This window comes from Apteryx rowi, unplaced genomic scaffold (assembly GCF_003343035.1).
Source record: "Apteryx rowi isolate R43461 unplaced genomic scaffold, aptRow1 scaffold_30, whole genome shotgun sequence".
NCBI classification, from domain to species: domain Eukaryota; kingdom Metazoa; phylum Chordata; class Aves; order Apterygiformes; family Apterygidae; genus Apteryx; species Apteryx rowi.
Genome location: NW_020449419.1, coordinates 2,049,542 through 2,065,313, shown reverse-complemented (window position 1 = coordinate 2,065,313; position 15,772 = coordinate 2,049,542). Strand labels below are relative to the sequence as shown.

At 39.5% G+C, this 15,772-nt stretch overlaps 1 protein-coding gene across 1 annotated transcript in view; it reads left to right on the top strand.

Moving 5' to 3' along the window:
• Nucleotides 1-113: 113 nt before the first annotated feature.
• Nucleotides 114-15,772, top strand: part of BICC1 (BicC family RNA binding protein 1) — a 115,394-nt gene continuing 99,735 nt past the window's right edge. The window contains exon 1 of the mRNA XM_026069993.1: nucleotides 114-318. Within this exon, the coding sequence (XP_025925778.1) occupies nucleotides 114-318 (205 nt within the window). The remainder of the gene's footprint in view (nucleotides 319-15,772) is intronic.

Here is a 15,772-nt window from a genome sequence, read left to right as displayed (position 1 = left end):
GCGGCGGCGGCGGCTGGGATGAGCCGGGCGGGCGGCTGTGGGGGCAGATAGCGTCCCGCGGGGAGGCGGCCGAGTGGGGCGCGGAGCGGCGGCGGCGGCCGCCGGGCAGCGCCATGGCGGCGCCGCGCGACCCGCTGAGCGGGTACCTGCAGCAGCCGCCGCTCTCCGACCCGGGCTCCAACAGCGAGCGCAGCACCGACTCGCCSGTGCCCGGCTCCGAGGAGGACTCGGCCGGCCCGCCGCGGGCCCCGCACAGCCCCGAGTGGGGCGAGGAGCGATTCCGGGTGGACAGGAAGAAACTGGAGGCCATGCTCCAAGGTGAGGGCGGGCGGCGGCGCCGGGAGCGGGATGTCGTGCCGCCCGGGGGGCTCCGACATGGCGGGACGCAGCCCGGGGGGGGGGGCGGGGGGCTCCCTGCCTCCTTCCCTGCGGGAGCGGGGGCTTCCCGGGGCTCTTCCTCCTCCGTGCCTCCCCCGAGCTTCGGGAGAGCTGATCGGGGTCGCTGAAACCTCCGCGTTTAGGTGTTTCGAAACTTCGCAGGGAGCAGCCGGGACAAGGGGCGAGGAGGGGGCGATGCTGGGTACAGCGGGCAGCTGGCAGGGTCTCCGCCAGCGGCTGTCCTGCCTTGGCCTCCCCCCTTCTGCTGTTCTCTCTCCTCTTCTTTCTTTCTTTCTTCCTTTTTTTTTTTTTTTTTTTTTTTCCTCGAGACTACATGTTTTGTCCCGGCGTGTTTTGAATTATCTAACCCTCCATGGGAGTTACGTAGGCAGCGTTTTGGACAAAACGGTGCAGGAGCCGCAGCCGCCGCTTGTGTCCTCCAGGAGCGGCGCGCGGACGGGCGCCGGCCGAGGCGGCTTCTCCGCGGGCTGCTCCGTCCCGGCCGTCCCCGGCTCTTTAGAGGGCCCGTGCAAACGGCGATGGGGCATTGCCAAACCCCGGCGACGGCAGGACGCCGTCGGCCCCGCCGAGGAGGGCTGTGGCGTGTTTGAAGAGTGACCTCGCTGCGCTTGAGCCTGCGCCTTAGCTCCTTAGAGTCAGTTAAACGCGATAATTCGTGTTTTCGTGCAAATCCTCGAAACAAACTGACATATTTTGCTGCTGTTCGTCTGGCGCGTCACGTGGAAGTCGTTTAATTCCCTTAGTTGAAAACTGGCTCTCCTTCACCAGAATGCCTGCCCCTTCCGCAGGTGGGAAGGGTGCGGGAGCTCCCAGGGGGAAGAAGCGGGCGAGCTGGGTCCCCACTGAAAATCTGCGGTGTGACTGGATGACTACAACCATTGGAATTTTTTTAAATGAGATTCTTTCTCCTGGGGGTGGGTTAATCTTTAATCGGTTAATACTTTAGTACTAGCAGAAGAATCCCATTATGTAATGCAGTAAAGAATAAGGAATTCAGAAATATTATAAGAAGAAACAACTAATTATAAAGATGCACTCATCAAAGTGTCTCAAAATTAAAGCGCAGATGGATGTTGAAAAGATGAAGTATTTGTGTGTATGAAATGGTAGTGAAAAAGGTCAAAAGTTACGAAGAGCTGTAAGAAAACAGAATTTTTTTCTCTACCAGTGAAATAAATTTCCATTATCTCATCCCACAGGCCATCCTACTGCTTGAGGTAGTAAGCATGGGAGGGTGGTAAACAAAGCTTGTAAGCAGAATCCAAATAATGTATAGCTGGCTGGTGTCATCCAGAAGTAGTCTCCATCAAAATGTGTGACTTCCTGTTTGCTYGTCTGTTTTCAGAAGAGGTTTTTCTTTGTATATCTGTATAAGAGTATACTAAGAAGTTAATGTTTGATACAGAGTACACTAAGCAAGTGCGAGCAGAATGCTGCGTGAATTTTTGGTGATAGATTGTTTTATACCTGTTCCAGAACACACATGCTTTAGATGGTTTTTGTATTCATTATCCTTTTTGTGAAGAACAGCACATGCTGAACTCAGTAATAAGTGATTTTATGTGAAAAACTTAAACTTTCTGGTTGTTAGTAATTAAAAAAAACAGATTAATTAGGAAACATAAGAGACAAACATAGTAGTCCTTTCTGTCAGAAAACTCTGAACTGTTTGTTAAATAAATACTAACACTTCATTCACTTTCCTCTCAGTACTCAGACAAATTTTTATTATACCTCTTGACTTTCCTTTGTGATAACTTTTACTTTTATYTTWTTTTTTWTTTTTTAATAGGAGAATACAAAAGCACAGAGTAAGTTGCCCAAGGGGTCACATACAGTATCTCAAAGTGAGACCTGTAAATAGTACCCCAAAACTCAGAGTCAGTTATGTTGCTGATTACAAGACAAGGCTCTTTTCTTAACCTCTTCCCTCCTTCCCTCCTCCCCCTTGATGGCCAATTTTTGGAAGTATAAGCTTTAACTAGCTCCTAATAGGAAAGGGATAGTGGGGAAGAAGCGCTGTACCATCTTCAGAAAGTTGCTCTTACTTACACTAGACAAGTTGTAGGCCGTGTTCCCTGATGTTGGTGGTTCCACATCCTCCCCTGGGAAGGTCTTGGAACAGGTGGAAATACCATTGGGGTAGGGAAGTGCCTCTTTATTCTAAGTGGTGATGATCAGGTCTCTAATTTCCAGAAATAAGCAGGCAACATTTTGCCTTTTTTTTTTAATCTGAGCTGGAGTAGATACAGCTTTGTAATCATATTAGATGCTTAAAGGTGGTTCTTTTGCTGCTTTTACCATCTCCTGGAGAATGTGTTTATGCTTGTAAAACTTATTTTTTTTAAATGATGTAAAAACTCCCAGCCTCTTCGTTTCAAGTGTTCACCGTAACTTTCTTATGGGAAAGTGAGAATACAATATCTTTAATTCAGTTGTCTTTAAAGCCAAGTTTTAAACAGCATCTGTTGAAGAAACCTTTTCAAGAAATGTTCTCATTCTTGCTTGCAGAACCCTTATTTTTCTGTTAGTCAACATCTGTTGTTTGCTTTACTGATGATGAAATGTAAGAAGCAGTCAGAAGTTGAAGAAGCTTAGAGTTAGGTTTTATGCTTCTGTTACATATCATATTTTGTGATTGCTTTGAATCGTGTATACACTTCTGCCATAATTATTTTTCATCTTTTCTGCAGTTGATGTTTTGTGGATCCTTTCTTGAGGGACAGTGCTGATTTCGGCAAGACTCATCTGGTCACAGCAGGCTATTTGCATGGGTTTATGGGTGGAGTAGGGACTTGGGTACCTTAATTTAAGAAACAAAATTCACAAATTTTCTGTAAGTGCTGTAGCAAGAAATTACGGTGCTCTCTTTTCAAAAACGATCGATGTGGCTAGTTTATTTCCAATAGCTGCTGAAGCAGAAGCCAGATCTGTACTGAGGTATCAGAGCATATTGAACAAGCAGCACCCTCAAACCTATCATTCTTTTTTATCACATTGAAATAATTATTTTGATATTTTTATTCTTGGTGTTTGATTCTGACTAGCCTCAAGATAAGTCTATTAAATGAAAGATGGAGGGAGCTTGTCAAAGAGCTTTACTTCCTCTGTTTAAAATTCCAGAAAATGCAGATGTTCTAGTGAAAGCTTTAAACTGAAAAGTAAATTTTTGTGTAGTGTCAAACTATTTTGTATTATCATGTTATTGCTTGATCATAGATGACTGCAGTAATGTTCAGTAAACAAATCTCAGTGTTTATAGCGAGGTATGCAATTTCTGGTGCTGGATGTCTTTATTAGAGTTTATTGGTGAAGAGATCTCCTTAGAATAGAGAAATTGTTTTTTTCAGGAAACAAATAGGAATAAAATGGTTTGGCTGTTGTTCTTAGTAGTGACATATCATTAAAGACAATATTTCATAGTACCCATATTAATTATAGCTGCTGTGCTCTAAGTTGTAGTGAACACTCGGTTGATTTAATAGTAGGGAATGATTTACTTAGTGATTATTTGAGTGTCTGTTAATATAGCAGCTGAGTATTATTACAAAAATGAAAAACATTRAACTTACAAAAGCTATCCAAAAGGTATAATCTAAAAATTAATGCTGCAGCCATCAATAAACTTAGACAGGTTTGCCATACAGCTTAAAAAAAAAAAAATTTCTTTTGCATGGTGTGTCTTAATCTCTTCAGTTTGCTACAGAGTGTTATGCCAGTATTTTTTTTTTCCTTCCTTCCTTTCTTTCTTTTTTAAACCACATTATCTTCTCATATGGGGACTGTCTTGGGTAACCTTTTAGCTTTGGGATCTGGTGACTTTTTACTATGTCTTGTTCTTGGGTCATCTTGGTTTTTGTGAGTTAATTCACCAATTTTCTTGCTTGTTGATAAACACAAGAAGAAAAGCACTGAACAATGAACTTAGGAAAATTTGAAGAGTAATCAGCTCCACAAACAGTCTTTGTTGAGATCATACTCGGAAGAAGGTTGTGTTGATACAAAATGCGAGTCTTGGAAAACAGCAGTGTCCTGTGCTGATTTAGTACTGACTGTGATTTGTTCCTTCTCACATTAACTGAAGTAAATCAAAATTTATAGGAATCATGTCACATCTTAATGCAGATAATGTGACTGAATATAGACTTAATTTCTAAGAATAATAAAGGATCACTTATTGTTCAGGCAGCAAGGATTAAGAGYACTAAAATTCAAAATTAATACAAACTGTCAGTACAAGTAGCTCATTTCAGTACATTTGTATAGCTCTCCTTCCATCCGCTCTTAGACTTCAGTGAGTACTCCCTATTTTACTCCCTTGTTTTTGGAGCTCTTTGCCCTGTGGTGGGGAGTTTGAAAAGTCCAAGAAAAAATGCTCAACCATCATACTTTTTTGCCAAATCAAGTCCTAGCTGTTCTGGAGAGAAGTCAGATAAATACTTAAATATCTTTTTCTCTTTTGTAACACTTCATCTTAGTAAAAATTACATATTTACTGTAAAGCTATTTATTGAAAGTGAATTGTTGAAGATTCCTTTGCCCAAAGTTCACCTTGAGCCCATTTCTCAATGCAAAGACGGTATTTATGTAATGCCTAGCTCTGATGCCTGGATGATAACCAATTGCAGATCTGTTAGATGAAACTTTCTGCAATTAGGTAGGGAAAAAGGCTTCTAAGTGTGACAAGCAAATGTATAGCAGGGGGAAAAAAATGCTTTAAGAAACTGAGCATATCAAAGAGGTTGGGGATGCTCTAGGAAGGCTGCGCCTATGCTGTGACTTTCTTATAAACAGTAGTTTTATTAGAGGCAAGTCACTGAAGATGTGAATTAATAGATTTAGATAAAGTTAGCTGCTTAATAGGCAATCTTAAATAGAAACATCCTGACTCTGGTTTCTATGTGGAGATGGCAAGATGTATATTAATCATCAAAATGCAAAATTTATTTAAGCTGCTAAGCAGGAATTACTGCTTTCCTTCCAGATTTTTTGTTGTGATGGCCACAGAGGTCTGTACAATAAATGTAAAAGCTATAGTATGATTGTTTGAATGAATAGTGTACCTTGCTTGTAACTGAATTTACAGATAGTTAAGGCCATTGATTTATCCTTCTGTTTAAAATCCTCCATGTCACTGTTGGAGCTGTAAGAGGTGTGAACTACGTCTTTTCTTTGACCAGCTTCTTATTAAAATAACTCCTCAAACTCTTATTTTGATACGCTCTAAACACAGTTTCTTTTCTGAAAGGAAGAAAATGTTTTTTCTACTAAATTGTGACATTTCTGTTCTTTTTTATTGGCAATGTATCAGTGTAACCTGGACAAGGACATAGTTGTGGGATAACTGGAACCTTTTTAATAGCATTTACATTTGGTGTTTAACTTGCATGTAGCAGAAAAGAAGTTCTAGTTCTTTGTCAAGCTTTCAAATCCCCAAAGTGCTGAATAGCCTATTTCTACAAAAATAAATATATGAAATGAATTTGTGTGACTTGTAGTTCAAAAATGTTCTTGCATTCCATTGTTAACAATTGTAATAATACCACTTTCTCAAGTTTCAGTATTTTTTAAGTAGTACAACGGACTATCATGGTTTGGCATGAACTGCTAAGTTAAGTATTGCTGGCTTGCACATTCCTGTTGGTTATATTGTAATCTTTACCTCCATTGGAAAATATGTCCTATTTTGAGTACTTATTTCAGGCTCTTGGCTTTATGCCTGTCTAACAATGAAACATGCTCGTTTTCTTCAATTTCAGAGCTTTGTCTTGAAGAACTAATATAAGTTTTGCTTTTGTTTTTTTACAATAATGTCCTTTATTGAGAAGGCTTTGAGTAATTTTCATGTCCTTTGAACATAACGCATAGTACTGAATACATTCGAGTCGGACATCCGATAGCTTATTAATTCTGTGTACTTACTCTGGTTCAAGGACAGTGTATTTGATTTAAGAATTCCTTCTCTGAAACTTTACTAGTCAATCAGTGGTAGGTTTTGGAATGATTTTGAATTAAGCAACTGAAGCATTTCTTAAAACTAACAAAATGTTTCCAAAAGTCAGTATCTGTTCTCTTGTTTATGTTCAAACTTTCAGTTTATTGAGTTAAGATCAGTATGACTGTATTATGTGGGGTAATGTAACTCTTCATGTTTCAGTGACTTTTATAGCTGATTTACGTAAAGCATAAGATTTCTACAGTGATCTCCTGTTTACTGGAATAGAAATATAAATAAAAAAAATTGTTTCCTCTTAAAGGTTCGTTGATGTTGTGAGAGAATATGGTCTTGAAAGGTGGAAATAACAGAAATAGCTTTTTCAATTTTAAAGGTAATAAGTGTATTTGTAATATAAAAGGAGCCTCTGYCTTATCACAGATTTGAACCAAACAAAGCAAAATATGCAAGGAGCGACTCTCTCTATTAATGTGAGATAAGACCCCTTTGCCRGTTCACTGTGTATGTAGATCTATTGAAATAACTGTAATCCTCATAGAAAACCCAGAGAGTCATAACCTTCATGCTGTTATCTCTAGCTAATAGGAGTCTGAAGAATCAGGGTATTCAACAGGTTCTGTCAAATTTCTACATAATAGTGTAGTTCCTGGATACTAGGAAAACGCTCTTGATGTGTATGCAAGAAGAGGTGGGTGTTACCATTAGGGGGATTCAGTCATGTAGAGAATAGAGAGATAATGTCTGGAATGGGTAAATCATTTGCATAGCAGCATAGCTAGGTTTGATTTTTATGCTGGAAATCTGGTTCTGTGAATAGCGGTTGGTGGGCATGTAGCAATATTGGTCTTTCCTGGCCATTATCCTGGCTGTATAGTTCTAGTGTAACAGAAACCAGGGCATACAAATAAAGAAGGTGCACAAATAAGGAAGTGCCTACAGGACAGCATTATGGGGGAAGCTCTCATACCTTTTCTGGGTGAACGGTTGCTTCTCTGAAGTGCCTGTGCACTAAACAAGTAGGAGGAATGAGAGGTCTGCATGCAGTTGCAGGGCAGTGATCTCATTGGGATCATGGAGATGTGGTGGACTAGCTCCCACGACTGGAGTGCTACAATCGATGGATACGGACCCTTTAGGAAGGACAGGCCAGAAAGGCGAGGAAGAGGAGTTGCCCCTTAAGTGAARGAGCAGTGGGAATGCATGGCAAAGCCACTTGAGAGCCTATGGGTCAGGATTAGCAGGCAGTTTATTCAGATTATCTGCAATGTGGGTGATATTGTGGGTGTCTGCTACAGATTGCCTGATGAGGAAGAAGTAGATGTGGTCATCTTCAGACAATTGGAAGAAGCCTCATATTTGCAGGCTCTGGTCTTCATGGAGGAGTTTAACCACCCCTTATTTAAGTTGCCTTTGCATTTTTAAGCTGCAGTTTTCTTGAACAGTTAGAAAATCACTGAATATTTTTGTATTTTTATTCTTCTTCTATTTGTTTAATGTGCTTACTGCTGTTCTTCAGACACTTACATTTTACAACTTGTGACAGTGGTTCCTAAATTTAGACTAATCATCAGTGATTCTTGCAAGTCAATGTTTGCCATTTTATAGTGTTACAAAAATTTGTTTTGTTGATGTGTGACAGTTTGGCAGATCAGTTGCTGCCTGCTGGCCTYGTTGGCCCCTGCTTGGGAAATGTCATTTCATGATGAGCAGCCAAGATCAAAATTTTGGGATGGCTGGCCTCTTCTTCCTTATATTCCTTTTTTATTTTTGCTGCTTATATCATCTCTGGTGCTGAGGCTGTCTCCTGTCTTATTTCCTTATTTGTTGTCAATATATAAACATTTAAGGAAATATTTAGGTAGTCCGCCTTAGATATTGGTGTGGCCAGAGCTTTAAATGAGCAATGCTGAGAACAACTGAAAATCCCCAGCAAATTCGTTAGCTTGCACAGACCTGAATGACGTAGTTCCTTGTTTGGTACTGTCTGATGACGTCTTGTGACCTCTCTCCTGCTGTGTGGCTAGACATGCTGTGCGTGCACAAGATGATATATAAATATGTAGTGTAAACCTGTATTGTTGAAGGACTGGACCTCCACTGCTGTGGCAGCAGGCGGTGGCTGCTGCAGGAGCCATTGGCTGTCCCCTGTGGGCACTGTCGAGTCGTTCCCTGTCCCGTGCAAGGAGCGCATAGGTGATATACCACGGGCCGCAGAGTCCCTCACAAGACTGCGGCCGGACACAAGAGGAGGGGGCCCCTGGGAAGGAGGTTGGGAGGCCGGCAGCCCAGGTGGCCACGTTGGGTCACCACCAGGCTGTGGGAATGCATTGGGCACTGTGGCTCTGCTCCCTTAAAGTGACTCGTAGAGCAAGCCTACAACAGGGCTTTGATTGACTCAGGGTAGCTTTGTGTTTTGTAATTGCCTAAACGTAGATTGAGGCATCGGAGTTCACTTACACAAATGGGATAAACTAATTAGAGGTTCACTGGCCAAGCCGTGGGAGTTGATTGCATGTTGGAATGGTCTCACTGTTTAAAGTGCTGTAGCTTATGGATTTCGTGCTGTGGTTCATACTGTGTCCTCCCAGTGAGCCTTAAGTTCTTACTGATGTCACATTAGCAGCTTAGGAAAAAAAGACTTCTTAATGCAGCTAAGATTAGGGCAAAGTTGCATTATCTGTATCACTTGGAATCCWCTGTATAAACCACAGAAGCTTGTTGCTCAGCGTACCATTTTTGAAAGTCTCTTCCTAGATGCATCATGTGTGAGTGAGAACAAACGAGAGAACTGGTTAGTTCCTATGGGTTCGTTTCTTCAGGGGTGAAGTGTGGTGTTTTGTGGTTTTGTTTTGCTTTTTTCATAAATATATCACTTGTGATGAGAAAGGTAATACTACACTTTGTACTTAAAGGTATGGGATTTCCAGTCATTCTGACAGTCTCCAAAAAGGCCAGCTGCCAGCAGTTGCTCCTTTGAGTTTGATGMCTTGAGATCAATAGTTTTAGAACTGCTGCAGAATAAGGCTACTTCTTTAGTTGTTAATTTTTGTTATGTTATCCAGGTTTTTATTCCCCAGATCCCTTTACAGATCTGTGGGGGGGGGGKTTCCTTTTTTTGGACCCATTTTATTAGGAGCTAAGGGATTTTGGAGCACATTGCAGTCACTTGAGGAGGTCGCTTGCCAGGGCGCATAGCAGAATCTGATCAGTTGAAGATTATTTTGAGGACTTAATTACCATGTGATAAATGATACCTGCATATGTAGTTATGTGTTTTAGCTGTTACTCCACATCTAGAGGTGCAAATGCAGCCTAATAGAAATATTACTGGGCTGGGAGCTGTATCCTCCACTGATCTGCCTTGAGACTTTGATGAAATTGCTTTCCCTTCCACAGTCTATTTTGACTGTTGAGCCTGCTCTCAGAGGTAGAAAGTCAGTCAGGGAAGTGCCAACTACAAAGTGGCCTTGAATGCCATGTTCCCGTGTAAGTTGGATAATTACCTATTGTGTATGTGTTGCTACAAACCTTGTGAAAAATACTTATTATGTAGAAAACTTGATAAATCTGTATGGGAAAGTTTTCTCTCAAATGTTAATTTGAGAAAACAGTGACTCTCCATTCCTCTTATTTGGCTTTTTGCCTGTTGGGAACATGTGTAGATGCAAGTGAAGCATAAGCCTTCCATTTTCCATTTGCTAAACTTCTTTACAGGCCAGGCCTGAGAGGCCTCGTAGAGTCTCACTTCAATTTTCCACTAAAAGGATGTGATATGAATAAGGTCTGTAAGAATTGTTTCGAGGAAAAACAGGCAGTAATCATTGTGTTTATAACATTGTTTTGAGTCCTGCAGTATACAGATATTGAAGAATTTCTTCTTAGTACTATTGCTTTTATGAGTGCTTTTTTTCTCCACTGCTGCAAATAGGCTTTTCTGTTCCCCCTCCCCTCCTCCCTTAATGTTTTATTTAAGAAACTATGGGATAACCATTATAGAAGGTCTTTCAGTCATACTCTAAAACTTTTTGCTTGCAAGGATAAGTTAATTCTATTTATAACAGTTAGAATGCTACAGCATGTTTCTGTTCTAGATGCTGGAATATAATGCAGCTTTTGGAGGTGAATATGTTAAAAATAAATGCAATAAAAAATACCAAATGAGGAAAAATTAAAGTTCTTATTTCAGATCATTCAGGTGAAATAAGTATGTAATTTGGATAAGGTTAAAAAAAACAACAACAACAACAAACCAATGTTACCATTTCTGACTCCTTTGGTAGGAAGGATCTGTAAAAACTAGATCAGTTGCCCTTATTAGCAATGAGATGACAAGCAAACAAAACCAATATGCCACTTGTTACTTGAGGAACAGATCAGATCACAGGCCTTATCTGGTTAAACTTCATTCTTGGAAAGGTATTATCCTATATTTCCTTGTGAGGGAAACTTGAAACATTTTTATAATGCAGTTCAGCTAAATGGTTCATAACAGAGCAGCTCTGGAAATCAGCAGTACATCTCTCCTGAAAGAAACAGTGTTATTTGATAATTGGACTTAGAAGGATAAATAATACTAGTGATTTATTGTAGTTTAAAAAAAAATCACATGTATACATGTAATTCATTTTGAAGGGACTGAAAGAAATTTTTTTTGATGTAATATATACATATGCACACAAAAAACCCCTGTTCTTCCATCTATTTGTACTCTTAGTATTTTTCTGTATAAAGTTTTAAGACTTAAGTGTATCAGTATTCTAAAGTTTCATGGTGAGGTTATCAGATATTCAAAAGTTTTAAATGTATTTTTACTACCTTTCCTTTTTGGTTATAAAAGAAACTTTATTTTGCTCTATTCTAACAGGTGATGATACTCTTATCCATTATAAGCAAAGTCTGTTTTTTTGGAATCTGTACGGCCATTCTGGATTAGTAGTTTAAACTAACCTTTAAATTTGCCTTTTCCCCGTTGCCAATAACTTTGTGTGAATGGAGGGCTTTGATTATATCTATTTTTATTGGCTCCGTTCTGTTTAGAGTGTGCCTGCAATAAATTTATGGCAGTTAAATATATGAGACTGGTAACTTAAGACTAAGCATCCTGAGAAATGTTAAAAATGAAACCCTTAATTCCAAAATAAATATTAGGTCAATTAAGCGGTGCATTGAAGCATTTTTATGTTATGCAAAGCTTTAGCAGGTTGAGATGTATTTTGAAGATATACCCCCTGACCGTTATGGTAAGATAATTGAATTGCTTGAGGGAATATAAACTGAGATTCTGTGAACTGTTTGCAATATAATTCAACCACAAGCTTCGTTATAAGGTAGTTCTTGTACAGAATGTTACACTGTACTACAAAAACCGTGATGAGTGAAAAGTTAATCGCTTAATGAAAATCTTTGTTTAAAACCAAATCTGTGTATTTGTACATGTAAGTAGCTTCATCCTCCATTCTGCTACCCTGAGCTACTGACAGCTGTGGTGATTTTTTTTKGGGGGGGGGGGGGGGGRGGGGGTAATGTAAGTGATTTCCCCCTCAATGTATAGTGCATCCATGGATGAGGAGTGCTATAGAATGGTGAAATATTAAATTGCATTGAGTGGCTTTTGTTTATATGCAGTTAGAGCTGTTAAAATAGCACTGCGTTTAAAGAGCCTGGCTATGGAATACACTTTAAAAATACTGTCTTATATAGTGGAAAAGAATCTCAGTGCTTTTTTTTTATTAAAACAAGTAAGTGCCATTTTTCTTTAGAAAATTTACTTCTGGAGCGTGCATAAAATAGGGGATAAGAGAGAATTGGTTTTTTAATCAATTCCGTGTGCAGAAACAGTGAATAAATTGGATCAGATCTTTAGTACTGTATAAGCAGTTCTTTTTTGAAATATGAACATATCTTGCAGAATTTTCTTTTCTCCCTTTGTTTGGAAGACATTATTGTCATTAGAATCCAGAATACATGGATTCTCAATAAGTGTGAAACTTTTTAATGCACTAAACAACTGCACATATAAGGCTATTTTCTGGGTTGCTTAGCAACAATCAGGTTTTTATTTTAAATGGCCTTTGGTGACATCTTTAGATTATTCAGAGATTTGACAGAAAAAGTCATTTTACTGTTTGAAACATGAGGAATTGTTTAAGCCATGAAAAAAGTATGGTCCATTTATTGTAAAGTTCTGTTTATACTTAAACATTTACCAAACTTTATATTCTGTTGTCTTGTAAATGTTTGGGAGTACTGAGAGAAGAGTATCCTGTCAGATGTTAAGTGTAGTTTTAAGCGATTTACCACCCGAAAGATACAAACTTTGATACCAGATCAATTATCTTCCCTGAGTTAAGTAATTTTAAGCAGTGTTTCTCTAGCTGGAAGCAAGTTTTCTGTATTTATATATAGAACTGAATATTGATAGTGGAGTTTTGAATTGAGAATGTTTCAAATTGGCCCCCTCGAACTGGCTAAAGTTTAAAATGTAAATGGAAGAATGATTTTTTTTTTTTTAATGGAATATCAAATATACATGTATAAGGTCTTTTTCTTAATTGGGTAGGTCTCTGTTATTGCTACAGAGCTGAGTTTGGCACTGCCTTCTGGCTTAAACAGCCAGTAGAGAGTTTCTGAGGCAGGTTTTTAATACATGTTGAAGGGTTAAATGCTGTCAGCTTCCTGCTATGGCGTGCTCAACTTCGGATGCTTTTGGCCTTTACTCTTCCCTGTCTACTGTCTTTCTACACGTTACAAATCAGAGCAGTGTCTCTCCTCCAAAGAGAAGAGCAGCGTGCGAGGGTGGATGGCAGCACTGGGTAAGGCTTCGGAGAAGCGAGCGGCTGAGCTGAAGGAAAGGTTTTCCTAGCTGCCCGTGTGCGTTAGCCAGACCAGAGCCTCGCAAGAAGAGCACAAAGGCCAAGTTTTTGCAGATGGACAGGAAAGCTAGTAAAGTGAGAAATCTTGGGGCCAGAGAGGAGAACGGATACATGACTAAGATGCTTATAAAAGTCCGGTAGCTTTGGAAACATAAAGGAAAGATTTCCCAGTGGTGAGACAGCCAGACATGATATTCCTGAGAGGAGCTATTATCAGTACTTCTGTTCAAATTCTTTTCCTTCTTTCTGTTTGTATTGTTTTATGAGAGGAAAAGAGGAGAAACTGCTCGCCAGTTCCGTTATGCCTGCTTCCAGCAGCGTAATGAATCGAGATCAGTTGGAGTGCACTGCACTCACTTTTACAGCCGGTAGAGAGACGCGGTGCCGTTGCTACTGCGTGGGAGCTGCAGCAGGCCGAGGGAGGCACAAAGACCACTGAAGCTGCATCGGGCAGACGAATATCCAGCTTTCTTCCCTCCTCTCCTAATCTCCTCTTTAAGAGGAAATAGAGCTTTGGTAAACACTTGTAAACACATACGTATATATGTGTGTGTATAAAAATCTAGGCTTTGGTAAATACTTACCTACCTGTCTATCTAGGCTTGCTTTCTTTTCATGTTATGTATTGAGTAGAAAGATGTAGCTCATGCAGTTACTCCAGCTGATCAGACCTGCTTCACTGGGAGCAATGGTGAGGCAGCAGTAAAGCAAATTCAGATGCCTTAGTGCATAATGACTTCCTTAATAAAATTCAAGAATTAAGCTGGAGGACCACGCTATAGAGCTGTTGACTGTAGGTCAGCCGTTACTGGTTTGTATCATTCTGCTCTAAAGATGAAAGCAACAAACAAAATCAATGTTGTGATCTTCTAGATCGTTCTAGGGAATAAGATAATGGTTAACTTCTTTTGAGTATAGCTGAGCATTCACTTTTTATGTTGGAGTTGTGCAGTTTTATCAATCATCTCTCTGTGTTGCAGGTTATTTAAAAATAATGAGGAGAATATGCATGTTTTAAAGGTAGATCAGTTTTATGTGGTAATATCATGATGGTAATAGTAAACTTCTGAACAGAGCATTTTATATCCTGAGACACCTCAAAATCTTTATTATTTAACATTATCTTGTAATTTATTTATCCTTTCTTACATCCTTTTAATAACCAAAGGAATAGGAATGATGTATGATATAAGATCATTTAGAAAAGGAGTTTAACATCAACTAAAGTTTAAAACATTGTAGTCATTCCTAATTATAAAATAGAGAAGGCTTTCATTGTGGTCTTTTGTAACACTTAACTGATGTAATCAGGACAGAAGAGGATACGAAGAAGTTTGTTTAGGAGGAAGACATAATTTTAGGCATAATCTATAATTTTTTTAAAAAAAAGCTTGCTTAAAGAATCTAGTACTTTCTGCTGTAAATGGCAGCTTACTACCCCAGATGGACCACAGGCCCTTCTACCCCATAATTTAAAAAAGCCTATTCTGTGACTGTAGAAGGAACTGGCTAATTGCTGTGAAGTGGAGCTTGGCAGCTGACTAACGTATGCAGTGTGGATGATTAGGGATCAATGCTTGAGTTAGCTCCCTGATGCTATTTCTTTTGCAATGTAGGTAAAATTTTCTTTTCCGGAAGAACCGCTCCATTCTGTGGTTGAGTAGATATMGGCATGGTTAGAACTGATACGAAACTTTTCAGTGTGACGGCATAGTCAACACTGTTGACAAGTTTTGCATTTCTGTGAGTATATGGATTTAAGTTTCTTTTTCAACTGAAAAAGTAGACTTGAATGTGAAATCACTTTCCTAGTTTCTCAGTTAGCAGAGACTCAAACTTCCTGCAAATGAGTTGTAACTGCAGGAAGGCCCCAGTTACATAAAGCTAATAGTAGGAGACTTTGATGCTTATATGTAGGCCTGTATTTTTGCTATTGCTTTGGAGCAGGTGTAAGATGCTGCTGTTCTCTGAATTCAAAGTTGTTGTCACATTTCCCCCTCACCCCCAATAATATTCATTGTCAGCCCCAGGCAGCTGTACACTCCTTGTTCTAACTGCACACTTGCATTTTGAGGAGGATTTTTATGCACTGMAAATACTTGTGTTTTCTCATGTCCATTGCATCTGTACCATGAAAGTGGGAATACTGTCAACCCTGAGAGCTGAGCACCTGCTCTTCTGTTAGAGGTCGCTCTGCTTTGACTTGTCCGTACTCTTTCTCAAAGCCTTTGTGATTTAAGACTGCTTAAAGCATGCTGCTTTTAGTTTTCAGGAGGTAGTTTTTATGCAAAGAATATTTCATGCTTAAAAGTGGAAGTTTTTAGTATGATACACTTACAAGAAAGTTATACAAGTATAACTTAGAGTAATTAATCTTCTTTGTCTTCTAGTGCAGTCTTCTGCAGCCTTAAGATACTGTTTATTCTGCTTAAAAACTTACCAAACATGAACTTTCTGAAATGTTTGGAGAAACTAGAGCAGCAACTCCTGACTCTCTGCTCAGTTTTCCCTTTCTGCTTAGTTTTAAAGCTAATCTATTTTAACT